This window comes from Cydia amplana, chromosome 27 (assembly GCF_948474715.1).
Source record: "Cydia amplana chromosome 27, ilCydAmpl1.1, whole genome shotgun sequence".
In the NCBI taxonomy this organism is placed as follows: Eukaryota; Metazoa; Arthropoda; class Insecta; order Lepidoptera; family Tortricidae; genus Cydia; species Cydia amplana.
Window position 1 is genome coordinate 5,485,918 of NC_086095.1, and position 22,653 is coordinate 5,508,570.

The window sequence follows — 22,653 nt, forward strand, 5'->3', positions numbered from 1 at the left end:
GTTCACTAAACCGTTACATAACGAACATTATAGTTTACTAAGTCGTTGCATAATGAACATAATAGTAGCGCTCACCGATGGACGGCCGAACGATGGCCACAGGCAGTTTGCCGCACTCCTTGATAAGCATGTCTTCCGCGAGCGCCTTCGTGAATGTATACGTGTTCGGCCGGTCACCTGCGAAAAAAAACGTGGTATTATTAACCAGTAAATTTCAGATTTTTGAAGAGAAAACTTCTTTAGCGGCGCTGTGCACTTTTGAGGTGGGGAAAAAATGTTAAACTCGCGACAGGTCACGTGACCGTAAGACGGAGACGTGACGTGATCGAAAAACTGTTACAATGTCATTGAGTTTTTCTTTATTGATTTAAATGCCATCTAGTGAGTTTCCCTCTAACTGGTAATAATATAACTCGAGTACTAACAGTGATGTGCTTAGGGGTTTACCTCAATTATACATAGTGCTGCAGGCATTTTGCACTAGGTAGTCATTGAGTTTTCACTTCTGCCGGCACTCCCGGAGTGCAACCGTTTTTTAGGGCAAAATCAAATGACAGATTAGATGTGTTTATATTGATAAACTTATTTATAATTTCCAAATTAGTAGGTCGTTTTTTCACGAAATGTATGATCCATGGAGCCACGGATCCGAGTTTTGGTTTGACGCCTTTTTTTGTGTTAATCTAACCCAATTTCTGTTACGACAAAGAATAAATAATAGTACTAGGTACAGAAGGTTCACTCATCTGGCAGGGTCTCTACCAGCTACCAGGGTGACCACAAGCCTATGATATCTGACGACAGGCAGACCATCTCCTCCCCTAATTTGAAGGTTTTTTCCACGCATTCAAAGTTTACACTTATCAACGAGATTAGGAGTGATTATATAGTAAAGAGTAGTATAATATATAGGACATTCTATCCACCAGCTCTTCTGGTAAGGTCTGGACCAGGGTGACAACGTGTTCAGGGTGCGCTGGACGCGTAAACTCTTTTTCCACTAGCTTCAAAGGGTGTTTCACACTCACCAACGAGATCAGGCGTGATTCTATCCACCAGTTCATCTGGCAGAGTCTGGACCAGGGTGACAACGAGTTCAGGGTGCGCTAGAGGCGCGTAAACTCTTTTATCACTAGCTTCAAAGGGTGTTTCACACTCACCAACGAGATCAGGCGTGATTCTATCCACCAGTTCATCTGGCAGAGTCTGGACCAGGGTGACAACGAGTTCAGGGTGCGCTAGAGGCGCGTAAACTCTTTTATCACTAGCTTCAAAGGGTGTTTCACACTCACCACCGAGATCAGGCGTGATTCTATCCACCAGCTCATCTGGCAGAGTCTGGACCAGGGTGACGTGTTCAGGGTGCGTTGGACGCGTACACTCTTTTTTCACTAGCTTCAAAGGGTGTTTCACACTCACCAACGAGATCAGGCGTGATTCTATCCACCAGCTCATCTGGCAGAGTCTGGACCAGGGTGACGTGTTCAGGGTGCGCTGGACGCGTACACTCTTTTTTCACTAGCTTCAAAGGGTGGGTGTTTCACACTCACCAACGAGATCAGGCGTGATTCTATCCACCAGCTCATCTGGCAGAGTCTGGACCAGGGTCACAACGTGTTCAGGGTGCGCTGGACGCGTAAACTCTTTTTTCACTAGCTTCAAAGGGTGTTTCACACTCACCAACGAGATCAGGCGTGATTCTATCCACCAGCTCATCTGGTAAGGTCTGGACGAGGGTGACAACGTGTTCAGGGTGCGCTGGGGGCGCGTACACCGTTTCCTCTACGCGTTCGCGCTCGCAGTTGCAGTATGCCGTCGAAACGTGGACTAGGGCCTGAAAAAAAAATATATAGATTTTGCTGACTGAATATTGCCAAAACATATTCAAGTATATATACGTCTTATAAAGCAAAGTTTCCCGCCGCGTCTGTTTTTATGTTCGCTATAAACTCAACCGAAAGGGAAGACTTGAAAGAACTGTCAGGGGTCCATAATTGGACGCGAGAGTTGAGAGTTGGTGGTTTATTAAGTACCTACACTAATGGAATTTAAACTGTTGTGAGACATAATACTAACATTGAATAATTTTACGGTTTAGACTCACTTGTTTTAAGTCACTCGCGCGACATGTTTCGGAGAGCCTAGGTCTCCTTTCTCAAGCACTAACAGTGCGAGCAGCGTTCACGACGGCCGTGTACTTATCGCGTACTGCAGCACGCCGCGTTTTCTCGGCGCGCCGCAGTACGCGCGAGTGACTTAAAACAAGTGAGTCTAAACCGTAATATTATTCAATACCTACACTAAGATGCATATGTCATGTTCGTTTTTATTATGATAGATAGTCCACGTTTACACGACGTTATGTCATATTGTCAGTCTCTGGCAAATAATGCTACAGTATGTTACTACTTGTCATCAAACATTAGGCTAAAGTTCCGTTTGAAAATTCAACTTGTTTTCCTTGTTTACGTAATTAATAAAATGTGTACATTAGAACGTTCCTGAGTATCAACCCATTCACTGCTGAGCTAATACGTAGTAGTGCTATGTCGTAGCCGATAATATGGGTTTCATCCTACGGAATGGTTAACATGGGAATTTTGTCAATTCAGTTTTTATACAAAAGAAGAATGTTTACCTCTAGAATTATAGTTCGTTTTTTTAGCATTAGAAAGAAGGTAAGCGATCTCGACATGTCTTTTAATTGAAAAACGCTTTTTAAAAATCAGTAACTATTACTTATGAACGCAGAAGAATATAAATGATCGTATTAGAGTCATAATTGGTACATATTTGCTATTATTTATTTTAAACGTGTTTTTCAATAAAAAGACACGTCAAGATTGTTTACCTTATTTCTAATGCTAAAAAAAACGACAGTTTGAGTTCTCGTCGAATTTCACTGTGGCGGAGTGGAAGAGTTTAACTCTAGAAGAATGTTTACCTCTAGAAGGAGCATACGATGAGTACGATGACAGATCTGGACGAGTTGCTGCGTGCCAAGGTGATCGACAGTTTGAGTTTCTTGTCGAATTTCACTGTAGCGGAGTGAAGAGTTGAACTCTAGAAGAATGTTTACCTCTAGAAGGAGCATACGATGACAGAGCTGGACGAGTTGCTGCGTGCCAAGCATGTTGATGGTCACCGACAGTTTGAGTTTCTCGTCGAATTTCACTGTGGCGGCTGAGTGGAATACCACGGACACCTGAAACAAAATATATTTATAGTTGGTCAAACCAATTTGTCAATAATGAAGAACAAAAAACTATACTCATCCTTTTCTTTTGAGTGCTAGTACTAGTGTAAGCCAAAGATACTAAGATTCTCTCTGTTCTATGTTTGAAATGAGTCCTTTGACAAACTATTCAGTTTAGGCCACAAGATGTCAAAGCCTTTGACACGTACTATATCTTTTCTTTACGAAAATGTAAAATGTTCATGTGACTCATCAAAGGTGCTTTAAATTGAAAAAAAACACCAAAAGATTAACCCATGATACTTGTATCAGTAAAACTTATACTTGTTTGTAATTCAGTGGGGGAAACTGGGACATGGGGGAAAACTACACATAATGCACAGAAAAAGGAACTCTTTTAATGGACAAATATTCCCCAAATATACCATTAACCCCTTGAATGCCGGAACGTGGATCCGCGCAGTAAGTATTGAATTATAATTAATTAATAATTAGAATTTAATACCTACTATCGTGGATCCGCGTTCCGGCATTCGAGAGGTTAAGGAATAAGGTATATGACCTACCTTTTGGCAAAGCATGGCCTGGTCGGAGACGCTGATTCCAAGTTCGGGTTCCGTTATATCGCCGACGATGGGCACGATCTTATTCAGCTCGAAAGGCCGTTCTTTCCGTAATGTCTCGAACAGCTGGAAAAATACACGTTATTATTAATATTTATTAAAAAGGTAAACGTTTATGGGAAGGACAGTACAGACAGTACGGAGAATGTTTGTCGTCTGAGCCTAATAAGACAAGGGCGATTAAGGCGATAGGAGGATTTTGAAGGAAGGGTGTAAATTTCTGACAATTCCGCGGCCAGCTCCCTGATACTAGTGTTGGTAGGAACTGGAGCTTTTAAGTCTTAAATTTAAGAACATGACTCAGAGACTCAGCGCTTAAAAAACTTTCAAATCTTTTAAGTCATAACTCCGAGTCCTGACTTATGACTTAAAAGATTGAATGAATCGAGTCTTATTCATTGGATCGACTAAGTCAATCAACAATTTTTTAAGTTTTATCATTCTATCTATTGCCTTATTTCAATGTTCATTCAGATAAGACATTGTTTGGCCTCGGTAAAACCCATGCGGAAAGAAGCTCTATTGTTCTCAACTTTAGGATTCTTTTCGCTTGCCTGTGAGAGTTCCGTGAGACAAGATGCCACATCCACATCTTGTCCCCGCTTCAGCGAATAGATGTTCAGACCCGATCTAGAAGCAACTCTACTGCACTAAACTTAAGGTTTAATTTCCCTCACCGGTGACTGTGTGAGTTCCGTGAGACGAGATGCCACGTCTTGCCCCCGCTTGGGTCGCATCAGCAGATAGATGTTCTTGATCTTTGGACAGCTACGTAGCAGCTTCTCGACTAGCACCTGAAAAATGAGACATAAGTAGTTAGGATAAGGTGCAAATTTGCTTGAACAATTTTGCATGATTGCAGATATGCGACGAGTAGAAAGTTAAATAAACTCTTATACTTATGATGCTTCAAGAAAATTTTACAGGAACAAGGAAAACTTTCATTCTGGAAATGGAAAGTTTCTATTCCCATACGAAAGTCCGAGGTGTTTCCGAAATATCTTCATATGGAAATTTCGTAATTTTGGGAATTTCCAACGGCATATCAATGCCGAAAATGGTATTTATACTATAAGTACATAATATATATCATATCGACAGTTCTACCCCACAGTTCACCAAATAGTGCTCGAGAACAAAATTAAATGCTCGAGTTATTACGAGATAATAATAAAAGTTACTAATATAATATTATGGAAAAGTATTCTGAAATAAATAATTATTTAATTTAATTTAAATTAATTACTATCAAAATTAGCCGTCATCAAGAAATGATGACATAAAAAAACACTTTCAATGCGACTGGGTTAGCCTTGTTCTCGAGATATTTAACTATGTGACAGACAGACGGACAGAGTCACAAGCGATCCTTTTTGGTACGGGACCCTAAAAAACAAAGAACCCGATGAATTAAGATTCTTCTAAATTTTGAAGTCGGTTAAAAATATTAGCATTACATCATCTCCGTTTGAAAACGGGATGTATGACTACTATTGTAGCACTTAGTCATCTTTTAAATTCAGCATTTAGGCGAATGCCGAATGTTGGTTAAAAAAATATCCCTCATTAAACTCTTGCACAATTTTTTGGGATTAAGTGGCCAAGCGCACCCCAATAGTGAAAAGCACCCATAAAGTGCGGGTGAGATTGAGTGTGAGTTAGAGTGAGAGTGAGTGTAAAATTGTAAATGCGTGAGTGAGAGTATGTGAGTATATGAGGGAAAATGGGCGTGGAAGTGAGTGTTAGTGTGATTGTAAATAACGATGAATGAGAGCGAGTTGTTGTGAGTGACAACGAGAGTGTGAATGTGAGTGATAGTGAGAATGAATGACAGTGCAAGTGAGAGTGAGAGAGAGTGTGCGTGTGTGTGTGTGTGTGTGTGTTGTAATACTATTATTATTTTTACTATAGGTTTACGGTTTACCGAAGGAGTCAAGACAAACAACCCGATAGTGACAAGAACAATTTTGTATGTGCGGTTGGGTGTGTGCGCGCGTGTGGTGTGTGTGTGTGTACGTGTGTGTGTGTGTGTGTGTGTGTGTGTGTGTGTGTGTGTGTGTGTGTGTGTGCGTGCGTGCGTGTGTGTGTGCTCACCTTGCCCATGAAGCCCGTGCCCCCCGTAACGAACACAGACTTGTCCGCGTAGAACTCCGCCACGGGCACGTACTCCTGACTCCCGAAATGTCCGTTCACACAAGACGCCATATTGGATTCTTCAATCGTTCACAGCGGCCAGATACAACAGAGTAGGTTATTATTTGTGGGTTTTCTTTAACATGGCGGATATGGGTTTCTGAAACAAGAGATGGAATTACGTTAAAATTATATTAAACAATAGACAGCGTAGAAATGGGATTGGCCGGTCGAAGTATTTTACAGATGGCGCCAGCATAACCTGTCAATCCTACGAATAGTGTCAAATTCTTGTTTTTTCCTGGAATATGCCCCGGGTGCTAGCCCTGTATGCGAAATCCCATAGAACAAAACTACATAGAGACAGGTAAAACCTATGCTGGCGCCACCTATTCGCTAGGTGCACGACTGATGCTGCCCTCATTTTGGCGGACTTTCTACGTTAAATCTTATGGAGTAAAATTAGTTCAAGCGGCTGCCGCTAGTACTAATGGCGGACATTCCATAAGATTACCTGTGTTTGTGACGATCAGCGCCACTTCCCCCTCCACCCACTTCGCACCTTGCCAATAAAAAAACCTTTAACAGTTGCTAACCCCATTGCGTTACTATTTCATACGGGCCTCAACAGTCGCTCAACAGTCAACTATTAATAATTTTCCCATACAATAAAAATTAGCGAACATTTTAACGGTAACAAACCGTTTAGTTTAGTGTAACCAACCCAAAATAGGTCATAATACATTGTGGCGCAAATGTTAACAAGAGGCAATAGAAATACGATACGTGGAGCGGAAATCCTATTTTAAGATGCGGAACCCTAAATATTATTGCTATATAACGCGCCTGAAGGCCTACCGCGAACCACGTTCGACGTGTTGTGGTGTTGCCTCCCTGTCACACTTAGTACGAAATTACAAGTGCGACAGAGATGCAACACGTCGTACGTGGTTCGCGGTAGCCCCTCTGTTTCAATAGACCTTATAAAACAACGCGTCTGTCTGTTTGTGTGTATGTATATTCGCGATAAACTCGAAAACTACTGTGCGGATTTTCATGCGGTTTTCATCTATCAATAGAGTGATTCTTGAAGATGGTTTAGGTGTAGGTATAATTTTGGGTGGGTCGCTGATTATATATTAGTTTTAGTTTGTATTTAGCTAAGTACTTGATATTTGTTTCTTGTTGTAACCGTAATCAGTAAAACACTAGGATTTGAACGGAATTATAGGAAACTAGAGCATCGGTATAACCTGCGCGACCCCTCCATGTAGGGCTTCTTAGGTGCCCTAGAATCGGCACTTTGGACATAGGTGAGCAGGTTACGTGCTAGGTTTGTAAATATTAGAACAGTCTATTGTTATATACATATACATATTTCTCCATTACCATATTGTAGCGAAACATTGTCTTTAGTTACAGGTAAATGAAGTACAATTAAATAAGCGCTGGTGGCCTAGCGGTAAGAGCGTGCGACTTTCAATCCGGAGGTCGCGGGTTCAAACCCCGGCTCGTACCAATGAGTTTTTCGGAACTTATGTACGAAATATCATTTGATATTTACCAGTTGCTTTTCGGTGAAGGAAAACATCGTGAGGAAACCGGACTAATCCCAATAAGGTTAAGTTTCCCCTCTGGGTTGGAAGGTCAGATGGCAGTCGCTTTCGTAAAAACTAGAGCCTACGTCAATTCTTGGGATTAGTTGTCAAGCGGACCCCAGGCTCCCATGAGCCGTGTCAAATGCCGGGATAACGCCAGGAAGAAGATTGCAAGTTAAAGGGTTAAAACGCAAAAAATAGGTAGCCATTTTTGAGCCCCCTTGATGCTTAATTGCCTCAATGATTTTGGTTTGTAAAAAAATACATAAAGAGTATCAAATGTTACCTATTTCTAACCTACAATGAGTAATAAGTTAACGGTTTAAATAATCAATAGTTAGAAGTTGATTAACCTCTTTTCTATTTATGGCAAAGATAAGGATCCTGAACGAATGTTAACTCATCTTTTCACATTTTTTTGGGAAAAGATTTTTTCATACAGCTCAACCGCGATTTTCGAACATCAGATACATATATATGAAAGGTATGTGAAAGGTTAAAATCTATATGTGACGATTTTTAAACATCACATACATTATTATAAAAGGTTAAAATGCATATGTTATCTCAAAAAACTGGTTGATCGATTTCACTCCTCAGTCACGAAATCGGCCTACTAGTTTTGACGCTACGATGCCTTACGACATTTCATGTATTTACACAATGTAAATACAGAAAACACATTCTCTGTACATATACATACATGTACAAATATTTGCTCTTTCTGGCAGAGCAGTCGTAAGCTAAATGTCTTGGTAATGTGATATAAAGACCAGTATAAGTGTGCGTTTTCACATTGTCCGATCCGATATTGAACGTCGGATGATACTTAGAGAAAAGCAACTTCTAGTGAGTGCCTTATGGCACCAAGACTTTTTCTGGTTTAAGGTTATCTTTTAAACAATAAATATATACTTATATACCTAGTTAATAAATATGAGAAATATGATAAATATAAAAGAGCTTTTAAAACTTTATTATTTCCTTTTGGTATTTTCCGATCGGACAATATGATAACGCTAGTACTAGCGACGAGGGTGATGTAACTACTCGTGCGCGACTTGTGACTAACGGACAGATGTGCTAGCCGAACGCTTTTGTAAATGTTTTTTTGCATATTTTTTTCTCTTACCTCAATATTTTAAAACTTCTTATGAACAGCTGAATGTCACAAGTTCACCATTCATGCCACTAAAGTCATATATTACGTAAGTCTTACGTATTCTCACGTAAAATCATGATGAACAACTAAATCCTACGATATATAACACCTCACGAGACCGGCTCATAAGTTTATCAATCCGATTACTTATAAAATTGATAAAATGTACGATAATACCTATTAGATATTGAAACGTCAATGTCTTTTTGGGTTTTTAGTGGCAGACATGTCAATGTACTTAAAGGAGGTTAAAGCTTTTTTGAGGTTTTATGTCAATTAGTATTTAAACAACAAAATTCGGTAAAAATGAAATATGATTAACAATATAAACAAATAATCGCAACATCCAAAAATACAAAAACAAACGTAAAAGTTTAGCTTAACAAATTTACTTTCAATGAAAACTATAGTGAACCTAATCGGTTTAAGCCGTTTTGGTGGTAAAAAATAAATATGATTAACAATATACCTAAAGAAATAATCGCAACATCCAAAAATACAAAAACAATTGTAAAAGTAAAGCTTAATAAATACTACTTTTAATGAAAACTATAGCGAACCCTGGGCCCAATACATTCCACGATTCTTCTCTTTCCGCACAGACTCTATAAAGCACTGTCGATATTTTTATAGTATTTCCTGCAATTTATATTGCCCATTGCAACACCACAGATACCTAGTGCGTTGCCGGCCTGGGCCCGTTTCTCGAAAGCTTGTAACTTGTAATACAAGTGGAAGTCTTTCTAACAAAAGCTGTCAAAAAGTGACTTCCGCTTGTATTACAAGTTACAAGCTTTTGAGAAACGGGCCCCTGGAATACACTTTGAACTCAGTCCGGAAACCACGAGTTGCCATGGGCACAGAATAAATAATAGTACTAAGTACAGAAGACTCACTCTCTAACAAAACGCGACTGTTACGATCAGCACAGATATGGCCGCTAGGTGGCGACAGCGCCACGTGCGGCTTATGGCTTTCCCCAAAATTGGGGCCGAATGGATGTACTTTTAGCTACCTGTAGCAAAGCGACGAAATCGCGGAGCTAGACACGCCAGCCATGGGCGACAATTCATTCCACAGTTTGGCTGTGCGAGGCACAGTTGAGGACTGCCAATAGTGTTGTGAATAACGTTCATTTCGAGGCTTAAAGACTCGAACCCTTAAGACTCCCGAGGCTTAATGCCTCAAAGGCGGCAAAGACGATTTCTTACATCCATACGCGTAAAATAAACAAATACTATTCTCAAATATAGTTGAGTCTTCAAGACTTACGAGTCTTCAGGACTCGAGTCTTTAAGCCTAAAAATAAGCGTTATTCACAGCCAACCATCTAATGTGGTGAAGATGGGAATGTTGACGCGTAGAGCAATGGCGGAAAAAAGCGTCCGAGCTATTCAATTGTATTTATATATGGGTAAACACAGTAGTTTAAGGATAATATCTAATTTGCCCTGTACAATTAGTCATGTATGATAACCTGTGACGTGAACGTTCAGTCTTGACTCAGTTGACCAGAAAGTTGGACGAATACGCCATGAATTGTGTAAAATAATTTAAAATGAAAGTTATTATCTTTCTGTTGTTTTGTGTGTGCGGAAATTATGGCGAAAATGTGACCAGTATGTATATATATATATATATATATCTAATATTTTAGTTAGACTTTATAAGTGTTACTCACATATAACAACAAAGGGGTTATGTACAAGTTGCAAAACATTCTCGAAATTTCAGCAATTTCTGGAAATTTTCATGAGTAAATGTTTCCACTTAGAAAGTTCCCGTTCAGATTAGGGTTTATTACTCAATGTTCTTAACTGTTGATGACTGTTCCAATTAACGATTACGTTACTCATTTTGGCATCTATTTCATGTCATAGAAATCGAAACTAGTTGTAAAAAGTGCAGAAAAAAATACGGAAAACATTTCATGGGAACTTTGTAACTTTTGTAAATTTTCTTTGGCACATAGCTAATCGGGATCTTTTGTGTAATCGGCATTGACATATATCTCAGCCAGCCTATTATGGATAGCTTTATCCATCTTTATCCACGTGATAAAATAACTGTCACTGTTTAACACCGTGGGAAAGAAAGTGACGGACACCGTTTTATCACGCTGTCACGTAGACAAGAACGACCATCATATCCGTACAGGACTGGTGCACGTGAACTAAAAATGTCACTCACGAATTCGAGCCAATCGTGCAGCTAACGCAACTAGTTGCGACCAATCGCGCGCGTGATGCGAACTCATCAACCAATCGCGTTGTAGCGGCGTCACACCGCTGTATTGGCCCTATTCATGCCCCATTCTTATTGCCCGTAAGCCAGTCCTGGGATATATAGGTATACCTAAATGGTAATCGGCGATTACTAATCGCCCCCTCAAGAGCTACCTTGTGCCTACTGAAGAGCTTTTTCGACCATATCTATGTGTCGGATGATGGATCTCATGGGCAGTGCCTTGAATTCCGTCAGTTCTAGATAGCTTGCTCCAATGTCCATACCTACACATGTTTATTAAATAATTTGGGGCATTATCTATGAAGAGGGACCTTATTGTCGATGGCGCTTACGCCGCTCAGCGTCGCGCGGCATTGCATTTATATCGGAGCATCGTTAATAAAGGGGTAAGCGCCATCGACAATAAGGTCCCTTTTCATAGATAACGTCACATTTATTTATTTTTAAACTTTATTGCACGATATAAAATTGTACAATTGGCGCACTTAATGCCAACAGGTATTCTCTACCAGTTAACCACACATTACCCAGACATTGGGTGTACTGTCTCTTCCTCTTCGCCACACGTTCGACAATTGTTGTTGTCAGAGTACCAAACGTAAAAGTGTAAAACTTTTCCATTCTCTATAACTTTGCCCATCGCGTTACTCGGGGGGATGGGGCAAAGTTATGTTAAACGGCAAAGTTTTATTTTATACTTTTACGGTATCCACGTATATCCTTTTTCAGCTGTTCATTTCGACATTAGAATAAGTGATGACACAGTCCATTGTAACCCGGAAATAATAAATGGGAACAGAACTAGAAGGACTCACAATGTGGTCATAGAAAAGGGTACAAAAATTAAATTGAATGCTGGCCTGCAGGCAGTTTATGGCCAGATTATAAGAGCTAAGTAAGTTATTTAAAAATTATAAATGTCTCTAGTTATTAAATTCCCCATGCTTCAACTTGAATTTCCATGCTCGACTGGCCAATGGTTAGGTTAGAATTGAGTGAAATATATTTATTCAGGTGTGACTATAGGGTATTTGACTACTAGTCAATTTAGTTTCTTTTTCTTTTTTTAAATTGTACAACGGGACTTAATCGCGTATCTAAGATTTACTTCGGAAGTTTCAGAAGTTTCAGTCATTACTAAATGTAAGCGTAATCGAATATCGACAGTCGATAAATCGAATATCGTTAGTGTTATGTGTCGACAGAGTGACATCCCTAGTGTGCAAAACGTTCAAGCTGATAAACAAGACCAAGTGCGGGTAGCTCGAAACGTCGGAGGTAAATCTTAAAACTTAAATACGCGATTAAGTCCCGTTGTACCTACAATTTAATAATGTGTAAAAATCGTGACAGTTTAAATCAGTGTTTTGCATAAACTTTTCAGTTGCTCATATAACAATGGTTCAGGTCCACATGATTTGGCTGGTGAATATGACATACAGCAACATAATGACGCTTGGTTTGAGGTAAGTGATTTTTTGGAACCAGCGACATAATAGGTATAAAAAAAAAAAGATGTAATCGTCTTTCGGTAGATGTCGCTATACGCCACCCCAAAGGCGTGTGCATGAGGGAAGGAATGGAAAAATTCGCAAGATTCTGGTAGGCTTCCGTAGCTCAATTGGCAGAGCTAACGCACGGATTGCGGAGGTTGCGGGTTCAAGTCCTGCCGGAAGCGTAATTTTTCCATTTTTTCCTTTAATATAAAATTTGATAATAGGTATAGTCTGAGCGGGAAGAGTCGTGGAATGTATGGGGTCCCATACATTCCACGACTCTTCTCTTTCCGAAGAGACTATATAATATTAGACGAAGCTCTCAGTACATTTTTAACTTGGAAAACGGACCGTCTTGACGACCGGTCTGGCCCAGTGGGTAGTGACCCTGCCTGTAAAGCCTATGGTCCTGGGTTCGAATCCCGGTAAGGGCATTTATTTGTGTGTTGAGCACAGATATTTGTTCCTGAGTCATGGATGTTTTCTATGTATATAAGTATGTGTTTATCTATATAAGTATATATATCGTCGCCTAGCACCCATAGTACAAGCTTTGCTTAGTTTGGGGCTAGGTTCATCTGTGTAAGATGTCCCCTAATATTTATTTATTTATATGTCTAACACCTATCTGACACATCTCTGAAAGTTATCCTTTCTTTATAAATAAATTATTTGAATGCAAACAGACTAAAAAGACACTGAAGACAGAGAGACTCAATATCGTGTAGTATTTTTCTAATGCTAAAAAACGAAGTGTAGTCAGATTTCTAGGTATAATTCCTGTTCCTTGATAAACTAATCTAAGTTTTCTTTTTCAGGAACATGTAGTAACAAAGTCTATGTTCGGAAAATGGAGTTGCAGGTTGCATTTTAACTATGACACGAATAATAACATCAACCCTGTGGACAACGAAGGATACACTTTTGTCCTATGCAATATCACCGTGAAAAACCCTGGTAAGTACAGAATAATACACTAAGTGTAAAACTCAAACTAGCGACGTTAAGAGTCTAGCCTAGCCAAGGTGACAATCGCTATCGCTTCGCCATCGAATCGCTTTGTGTCTCTCTACCACTCTGCCATATTAGTGCGACAGTGACAGTTGCGTTTCGATCGCTACGGAGCGTAAGCGATTGGCACGTTAACTACGCGGCCAGTACGGTTACCATCAGTTTGTCACTGACGTAAACGCCGTCGAGAACGTAATTTACTTTCTATACATCCCGTTTGCACTAATATGCGAGTGCGAGCGAGATGTATAGAAAGTAAATTACGTTCTCGACGGCGTTTATGTCAGTGACAAACTGATGGTAACCGTACAGTTCTCCATAGAAACGTAAGTTACGCTCTTATAATAGCTAGATTGCTCTGAAATGTTGTACTTTACAATAGGATAAGGTGCCTATGTCTAAACCAGTAATTCGTTTATGCGGCTTCATATACCATAGGGCAGCGGTCGGCAACCTTTTAGCAGCCAAGGGCCACATAGTAGCTAACGAAGTTGACGCGGGCCGCACTTTGTTAATATTTATGACTTTATCAGACATTGTCGTTTGTCAATATTACATACAAAATAGCCAGAGAGGCTTGCGGGCCGCAAGTGAGAGGTTTGCGGGCCGCATGCGGCCCGCGGGCCGCCGGTTGCCGACCGCTGCCATAGGGCATAAGCAATGTAAATAGTAAAAAAAATACAGCTAATTTAAATTTTCCATAAAAAAAACTTATTTTTACTCTATTTAGTTTGTCTTATAAACTGGAGCTATATATCTGGGGGCACGGTAGTGCCCCCGCCAAGACGAGCAAAGCGAAGCGCAAGGGCACTACCTACCTTTTCTCGAAGCGCTTCGTCGTTTTTTTGAACCCTCTTAACTTGGGTTCGGATTATACCAGATAAACTAAACTCTCGGGATATGATGTCAATAGTGGACTTATTAAGCATAAAAAATTTCAATTGCATAGCTCTTATACTTTGGATTTTATGAATGTCTAAAAAACCCCGATTTCGTCACTGACTCATTCACTCACTGTTGATCATCAAAACCTCTAGGGTACTTCCTGAAGTCCTAGGAAGCTGAAATTTGGTATGTGAGATAGTATTAGTCCACAAATAACAAAAAAATTCAAAAACTTGAAATTATTAGCCCCTAAGGGGGTGAAAAGGGGGGTGGAATTTTGTATGAAAAATCGATAACCGCGGAACCGATTTAGTTGAAATTTGGTATGTAGATAGTTATTGTTATGGGGAAGGATATAAAATAGTTTCAACCCCAAAATCACCCCGTAAGGGTGAAAAGGGGTGGAAAAAGGCGTTAGAGGAAAAAGGGGGTTGAAGTTTGTATGGGGAATCAGTAAAAAAGCAGATTGTATATAAAAGATGCCCCCCAAGTACGTATTTCAGGATTTTTAATAGTAAATCACCCGCAACCCTTTAAATCAGAAGATTGTCATAAGCAACTCACAAAAAGATGTGAAATCCCACCAAAAACATTTTCATGTAAAATGTTGCCAAGACGAAACCATAAGACTCGCACTGACAAAATGTTATCAGATTTCTTGTAGAGCCAAGCTTCTAACTCTAACAGGCCCTATCTTCACAGACTCTACACCTTAGTCAAAATATGTGGCTTGGCCGTTTCATTATTACAAGAACTATTTTATAATATAATATAATGAATAGTGAATACATATTTCGCCTTACGCCCATGTGACGAAACGGCCAAGCCACATATTTTGACTAAGGTGTAGAGTCTGTGAAGGTAGGGCCTGTTAGAGTTAGAAGCTTAATTGGCTCTACAAGAAATCTGATAACTTTTTGTCAGTGCGAGTCTTATGGTTTCGTCTTGGCAACATTTTACATGAAAATGTTTTTGGTGGGATACTAATTACCGGACTATGTCATTGTATGTGCAAAGTTTCATTACAATTCAACACGTAGTTTTAAAATGAGAACGAAACTCCGTTTGTATGGGAAGGTGAAATTCGGCCGAACTTGCTGGGGACTCTTAACCCTAAGGTATACAGACTGGTATACATACACCTAATGTAAGTATATAAACAAGATTCGAACATGCGAAATTTTGGAACACCGGTCTAATCGCTCTTAACCAACTGAGCTACCGGTTGTTACCATAGCGTGCGAATTTTTCCATTCCTTCTGTTTACACGCCTTAGTGTAAGGCCTGAGTGGACGCTCGAGCTGGGCTTGCAGCGGGGCGGGGCGTGCGGCGCGCATGTTAAACAAATGCAAGCGTATAGGAGCGGCCTTAGTGCACGCTGCTCAAATTACTTGTGAGCCCGACGCCACGCTGCACGCCCCGCCAAACGCTCCGCTCCGAGCGTCCACTCAGGCTTTACACTTAGGGTTTTTATTTGAAAACCTTCAGACCGACCCTCAAATGGCGTCTATGTGTAACAAAAATATTATGTCACAGAATCGTGACTCCAGTAGAAATAGTGAACAATCGTACAGAGGAACTGTAAATAGGTGCCGTTCATATTTGTTTATCCATTCTTCTAATGCCATGTAATACATTTAACATTGAATACATTACATATACTTAGAGACGATTTAAATAATGCTATTGATTTTAATAATGTTATTATTATTCACTTTATTTATTTTTCGTCTTACGTTAGGTTCTTTATAATATGAATATAAAAGTAAAATATAAAAACACTTACAAAACAATAAAAAATACATATAAACACATTACCTATAAAAAACCTAACCTAGGGTGCCGCCAGCAGCGGGGCAAGGCCCAAGCTGCCGGTGGTCAGGGCCGCAGAGAGAGGAACCGACGGACTATCCGCGCCGTGTCCAAGATCACCGCCTTCTGCATCTGGCCCGTCATCCAACCACCTAGCGAGAGTCTCTCAAGATGTTGGTCGAGACTCTTCGCTAGTAGACCGTTCGCTGAAACAACTATCGGGACAATGATCGTCGAATCAACATCCCACATGGCGGTTATCTCGTGAGCCAAGTCTAGGTACTTACTGGACTTGTCCTTCTCGGCTTTCACGAGATTCTCATCATGGGGGATGGTGATGTCAACGAGCACGGCCCGGCGTTGCGCTCGATCTATTATCACAATGTCAGGCTTATTGGCTACAATAGTCCTGTCAGTGATGATGATCGATTATTATTATTATTATTTTACAAATTTTATTACATTTAGACCACATTTTTTAAATTACTAATCCAATTCCGAGTCCCAACATAAAAATATAAAATGTACACTCAATATCAATAAAAATCGGTAACTCTACATGGAAACGTCACGCAAATTGACCTGTTTTGATTGTACTTGAGTGTACAATAATCAGGTTTCCATACAAAGTTTATCTAATCACGTGTATATCCAAATATCTGCTGTGTGACTAACCAAACATTTATTTTATGATATGATCGATAAAATTTAACACAGTTTTCACATTTGGGCATTTTGTAGAAATTAAATAGGTATATATAATATTATCACCACACCTGCTCGTAAAGGCTCTCTTTATACTTCGTAAACTCTATAACAAAACATTATTTTACGCTTTGATCTCGGACTGTCAAGAACACAAAATGACTAGTGTAATATTTTACCTATATCTCTTTTAGTCTACATCGCAAACGGTGTAGAACACAAAATGACCACATATAAGGTAGGTTAGGTTCGTTAGGTATCTTCAAATGGCCGAAGGCCAAACCGCACAGAAATAGGAGCCCCGCGGCAGCGGGGCTCCGTCGACATCGCTAACGTAAAGATAAACCGACGAAATGTAGGTAAATAAAGGTCTAAATAATTGTAGTCATTTTGTGTTCTAGACCGTTTGCTATGTAGACTAAAAGGGATATAGGCAAAATATTACACTAGTCATTTTGTGTTCTAGAATCTAGACAGTCCGAGACCAACCCTATTTTACCACCTTTTTGGCGCTAAATACTAAAAACTGACAAACAAAGTATGAAAGTGACAGCATACTTAAAAGACGTCAAATTTCATACTTTGTGCTTTCAATTAGCTACGTATTTATATAATTTCATGTACATATATATTTTTAAATCAAATTTCTATAAAGTAAAGTACCTACTGTGTGTAATTGCATGAATTCTATTGTAATTTAAAATTTAATTTACTCGTAATGCATGATAAGGTGTAATGTTTTCAAAAGATGTGTCCCATCGAGTTTGTTGCCGGTCCCATATTGGGATACCCTCCTCCAATTGAGGGGCGATATAAATCTTCTCGGGGGTGTAGGGTTCACTCTAAAAAAAATTTGGTTGGCCCTATCAATATCTTGATAGTCGTAATCAAGCATCTTGATTCCATACGAGCCTAACAAGAACTTAGACACATCAAATAAGGTAATTCTGATTGCTATTACTATATCTATGTAACTGAACCAATTAAGATCTTGTTCAATATATACACGAAAAATAATTATGCTAACTAATTGATCCTAGCAAGATCAACTAAGGGCTTGATAATTATTATCATGATAAGTTACTGTACCAACTAATACAAACAAGTCAGTTTAACTAAGATGTAGGTCAATATTAACATGAAGAATTACTGTATTAACTATTTGACCCAAATAAGTTCAACTAAGAACATGATTACATCGACTAATGCACCTTATTAGCCTGAACTAAGATATTGTTAAATTTGAATCTCAATTGTTTAATCATTTCAACTAAGATGTAAATCAATGTTAACATGAAGAATTACTGTATCAACTATTTGACCCTAATAAGTTCAACTAAGAACATGATTGCATCGACTTATGTATCTTATTAGCCAGAACTAAGAAATTGTTAAATTTGAATCTCAATTGTTTAATCAGTTCAACTATGAAGCTTGTCTAGTACAATATACCATTCTTCATCAATTGTACTAGTACAATAAAACACAACAACAAACAACAAGCTTCATAGTTGAACTGATTAAACAATTTTATTGAGATTCAAATTTAACAAAGTAAAGTTTTATGAAAAGGGGGTAAATGAATAAAACAAAAAATATATATAATAAGATATTTATTCATCTAAACATTTAGAAAACTAAACGTTTTACATTTAAAAATCGAACTTTCTTTTACATACCTTACATATATATTATAATTAACATTTAAAACGGGCTACAAATATAATGACCGTTTGGCGTACAACCGTCGATTTCCCCCTTATGGGTACCCGTTGGCGGCAGGCTCGGGGACGTCTGTCGTCTACACGAGGGTCCCTGGGATGGCCAATCCGCAAAAAATGGCGCACTCTTAGAGAAGTAAAGTGAAACAGTTCCTCCGAAGTCGAGTCCGCAGTTCGGACAGCCGCTGGCGGGGTTTCGGAAGCATGGTCCCGATCGTTTCCCGTGCCTTGCCTTAAAGCCTTGAGGCGGCCAACAGGGGTTTTACTGGGTAGACCTGGGGTCTCATTAGTTCACAACAGGGATTCCCACATAACCATCCCGGCCCGTCCCCGCGCCTTTTATTCCCGTCGCCGCGATTATCACTTGCTCCATGTTGCACATACACTATGTATTATACATTAGGTACACAAAGCAAAGGTAAAACGTTCACTGTTCCAGACTTGCCGTGAAATAAAGGCACAAGTAAAGTTTATTTCGTTGACGCGTACTTGAATGACTAAGTAGTTGAATGTTGAACGTCGAGGCTGAGACTGACTCCCCACTCGCACGGTCACAGGCGCCGCAGGGGCGCGGGCGGGGAGGACCGCGGGTGCACCGGCGCCCCCCTACTTATCTCTTGATTAAACGGATTAACTGATTATTTAATTTAATTATGAAGAAAATCGATTTAACAAATAATTCTTAATAGAATGGAATATTAGTTTCGTAATTAATACAATAACTTGATCATAATGGGATTGAATGTTTTATCTTCGTTGTTCTAAATATTATATGTTTAGTTGATTAAAATACCAAGTCTTATGTAAATCAACAAAGAGAAAATAATCACATAAACTATTAAAATGTTCATAACTATTAACATATTTATCTGTTTTAATTGATTTGTTAAGGATTGAATCAACCTACGTTACATAATTATGCCAACAAGTTAATGATAGATGCAAAGTATACAATTGTTAGGATTAATAACATACCTACTTTATTAGTTCAATCACAGATACACTTATTGTTTTAAGTAATCAGGTTTCTTTGATTTATATAAGATCGTTCTATTGTTATAATTAACTTAACGGCAACTAAGAGAAAACTGCTCTTAGTTGGTCTTCATTTTTTAGAGTGTTGGAGCCGGTGTAATAGCTTTATTTGACGTTCATAAGCGCTTTGTAATAATAATTATGTCTACTTGAATAAACTATATTTTATCTTATCTCTTTAAAATGTCGGTGCAGAGTTAGATTAGACTGCTTTTTTTTATTCAAAAAGAGCAATAGTAATTTACTATATAGTTTTTCCTATAAAACGCTTCGTGCGGTTATTTCAACGGGCCGCCATTTGCAGTCACAAACGACAACAATGTGTTAGTATGGATCTATTGTTGTAGTTTAAGTATAACCATGGATCATTGGTTTGAATACAGTTTTGTACGTATCTGGGGCATTATCAATGAAAAGGGACCTTGTTGTCGATGGCGCTTACGCCGCACAGCGTCGCGCGGCATTGTACTTATATCGGAGCATCGTTAATAATGGCGTAACCGCCATCGACAATAAGGTCCCTTTTCATAGATAACGTCACATGTAGTTGTTAGTAGTATTTTCTAAGCGAGACCGGCTCAAACTGTTTTCAAAAATAACACGAACCGAACAAAAACCGCTCCCATACAATCGATCCTACACTCTTATTTTTTAAAACGACATGTAACTTTGGCATGTACATTTATTTATCTAACCCGGTCCGGTTAGTGCCAGACATTGATATACCGTAAAATGGGGTGAGTAGGGTTCGCGGGGAGAGTTGGGTTATGAATGGGGAGAGAAGGGATGAAAGGGGGGTGAGATGGATTTTTAAGGCTACTGCTAAAAAAATAATGTACCTATTCCAATTTAAAATGGAGCTATAGTTAATACTCATAATAAAAAAATCGACCCAACCATCTTTCAAAATCACCTTTGTATGAAAACCCAACTTACCCCAAATACGAGGGACTACGGGGTGAGGTGGGATTTCCTGTTTATCGTCAAAGTTATGAAATGGAACTACCCAAAATAAAATAAAAACTAAAATACAAACGTCCGGAACACTTATTAATCTTATTATATACACCATTCAGTTTGCATATGTAAAAATAAAATGTTATCGAGGTTTAAATGTCAGTTTTGCACCTACTCAACCCATTTTACGGTATGTTAGATAACAGTATTCAATTGTATAACGGGACTTAATCGTCGTGTATATCCCTAGTGCGCAAAACGTTCAAGCTGATAAACAAGACCAAGTGCGGGTAGTTCGAATAACTCGCGCGGTTAGAAGACGTTGATGTCAACTTTAGACAGTCTTCTCCGAGACCACGGGGACAACGCCGTCCTCGAAACGATTAGGTCCCGTTGTACAATTTAATAATGTGTAAAAATCGTGAAAGTTTAAATCAGTTTGTTAGATAACAGTTTTTAGCAACTAAATCTAGTTTCAAGTTGCTAAATCTGTTTAAAAAGAAAATAGAATCAGTGGAAGTTTTCATAGGTACAGTCCACGTCAATATGTTTACTTTTTCCGCCTTATTACAAAGGAGTAAGGTGCAAAACTGTAAATAGCTACTTGCTCTATTATAGACAGAGATGTGAAAAATACTTTATAAAAAGTATTTAAATACAAAATACAAATACTTCCTTGGTATACTATTTCAAATGCAAAATACAAAATAGTTTTTGAATTTGTATTTAAAATACAAAATACGAAATAGGTATTTTCAAAATACTTTTTAAAAATACAAATACTTTGCGATAAAAGGTACTCTGAATAGTGAATACCTAGTCTGAATTAAAAAGTATTACTCAGAATATCCGAATTGAAAAGACTCTTTATTCTTTGAAAACAGTGTGTCAATCATCCTCTATCTAAAGTGCAAATTTCTAGTTGTTTGCTCATATTAACCGGAAGGATGGATGGATGATGGTTTATAACGGACAATTTTTAAAAGCATTAATTTAGATTTGTAATGTTTTACAGCTAGTATAATGCCTCTCGTTAGTGTGATGAAAACGTCTCGTTGGTGTTTCATCAGGGCAGAAAAGTTTGTTCTCCTCTTGTACCTTGAAACCCTCGCAACACTTTCCACTTTTTTTAACCACTCGCTACGCTTGTGGTCATGTGCGACGTTACTAAACAGATTCAACAGTTCCATGTTAAAAGAATGAGAGAGTTGCCAGGATTGTAACATCAGAAGAGATTGTAACTCTTACCTACATTACCTACTATAAAGTATTTTGTATTTTGAAAATAGAAAATAGGTCACAAAAACTATTTCAAATAAAATACAAAATAGTTTTCTTCAAAAGGTATTTAAATACAAAATACAAAATAGGTATTTTGCATTTTGTATTTGCATTTTAAATACAAGTATTTCAAATAAGTCACATCTCTGATTATAGATTAATTTTCTCGGATTTAACGACACCCGACAAGTAAAAGAGAAAATACACATATGAGTTCATACACATTACACGTATGTATGTATTTTGTACATCCAACCTTGGCCCATTTGTATGGAAAGCGACGAAATGGGTGAAAGTGACCTGACCGGTACAAGGCACAGTACAATAATGACAGTAAACTAAGTGCATTAGAGTTTTTGAAGTGAAAACTTCTTTAGCAGCACTGGGCACTTTTTGAGGTGGGGAAAAAATGATAAACTCGAGACAGCGTAAGGCGATCACGTGACCGTAAGGTGGCCACTCATAATGTAAATGGCATTTAAATCAATAAAGAAAAACTCAATGTTATTTGACATTTATGTTTCGGACTCCTTTTCAAGACTCTTTACCTATGTTCAAATAATTTGACGTTGTCATGGCAGTATGTAAATAAACATGTCAATGAAAAAGTGTGATCTTATTTGAGAATGATAATAATATATAATAAATAAATAGAATACCTCCGCTAAACGTATGTATCGTGTTACCGGGCATCGGTAACATAGTGAGGTGAGTTTTCACTTCTATCGGCACTCCCGGAGTGCAACCGTTGTTGCTTGTTTATCAAGCAAATACCTACGTCTGCAATACTG

At 38.7% G+C, this 22,653-nt stretch overlaps 2 protein-coding genes across 2 annotated transcripts in view; one reads left to right on the forward strand and one right to left on the reverse strand.

Annotated features, from left to right (window-relative positions):
• The window catches only part of LOC134660521 (putative fatty acyl-CoA reductase CG5065), a 54,920-nt gene that overhangs the window by 13,862 nt on the left and 18,405 nt on the right, over positions 1 to 22,653 (reverse strand). Inside the window, exons 2-7 of the mRNA XM_063516295.1 lie at positions 5,914 to 6,112; positions 4,497 to 4,613; positions 3,763 to 3,885; positions 3,080 to 3,205; positions 1,681 to 1,834; positions 76 to 177 (exon numbers count right to left, since the gene is read on the reverse strand). Coding sequence (XP_063372365.1) covers positions 76 to 177; positions 1,681 to 1,834; positions 3,080 to 3,205; positions 3,763 to 3,885; positions 4,497 to 4,613; positions 5,914 to 6,024 — 733 coding nt within the window. The 5' untranslated portion in view covers positions 6,025 to 6,112. The remainder of the gene's footprint in view (positions 1 to 75; positions 178 to 1,680; positions 1,835 to 3,079; positions 3,206 to 3,762; positions 3,886 to 4,496; positions 4,614 to 5,913; positions 6,113 to 22,653) is intronic.
• LOC134660422 (proteoglycan 4-like) overlaps positions 13,313 to 22,653 on the forward strand; it is a 42,728-nt gene continuing 33,387 nt past the window's right edge. The window contains exon 1 of the mRNA XM_063516163.1: positions 13,313 to 13,412. The gene's annotated coding sequence lies outside the window, so the exon portion shown is untranslated. The remainder of the gene's footprint in view (positions 13,413 to 22,653) is intronic.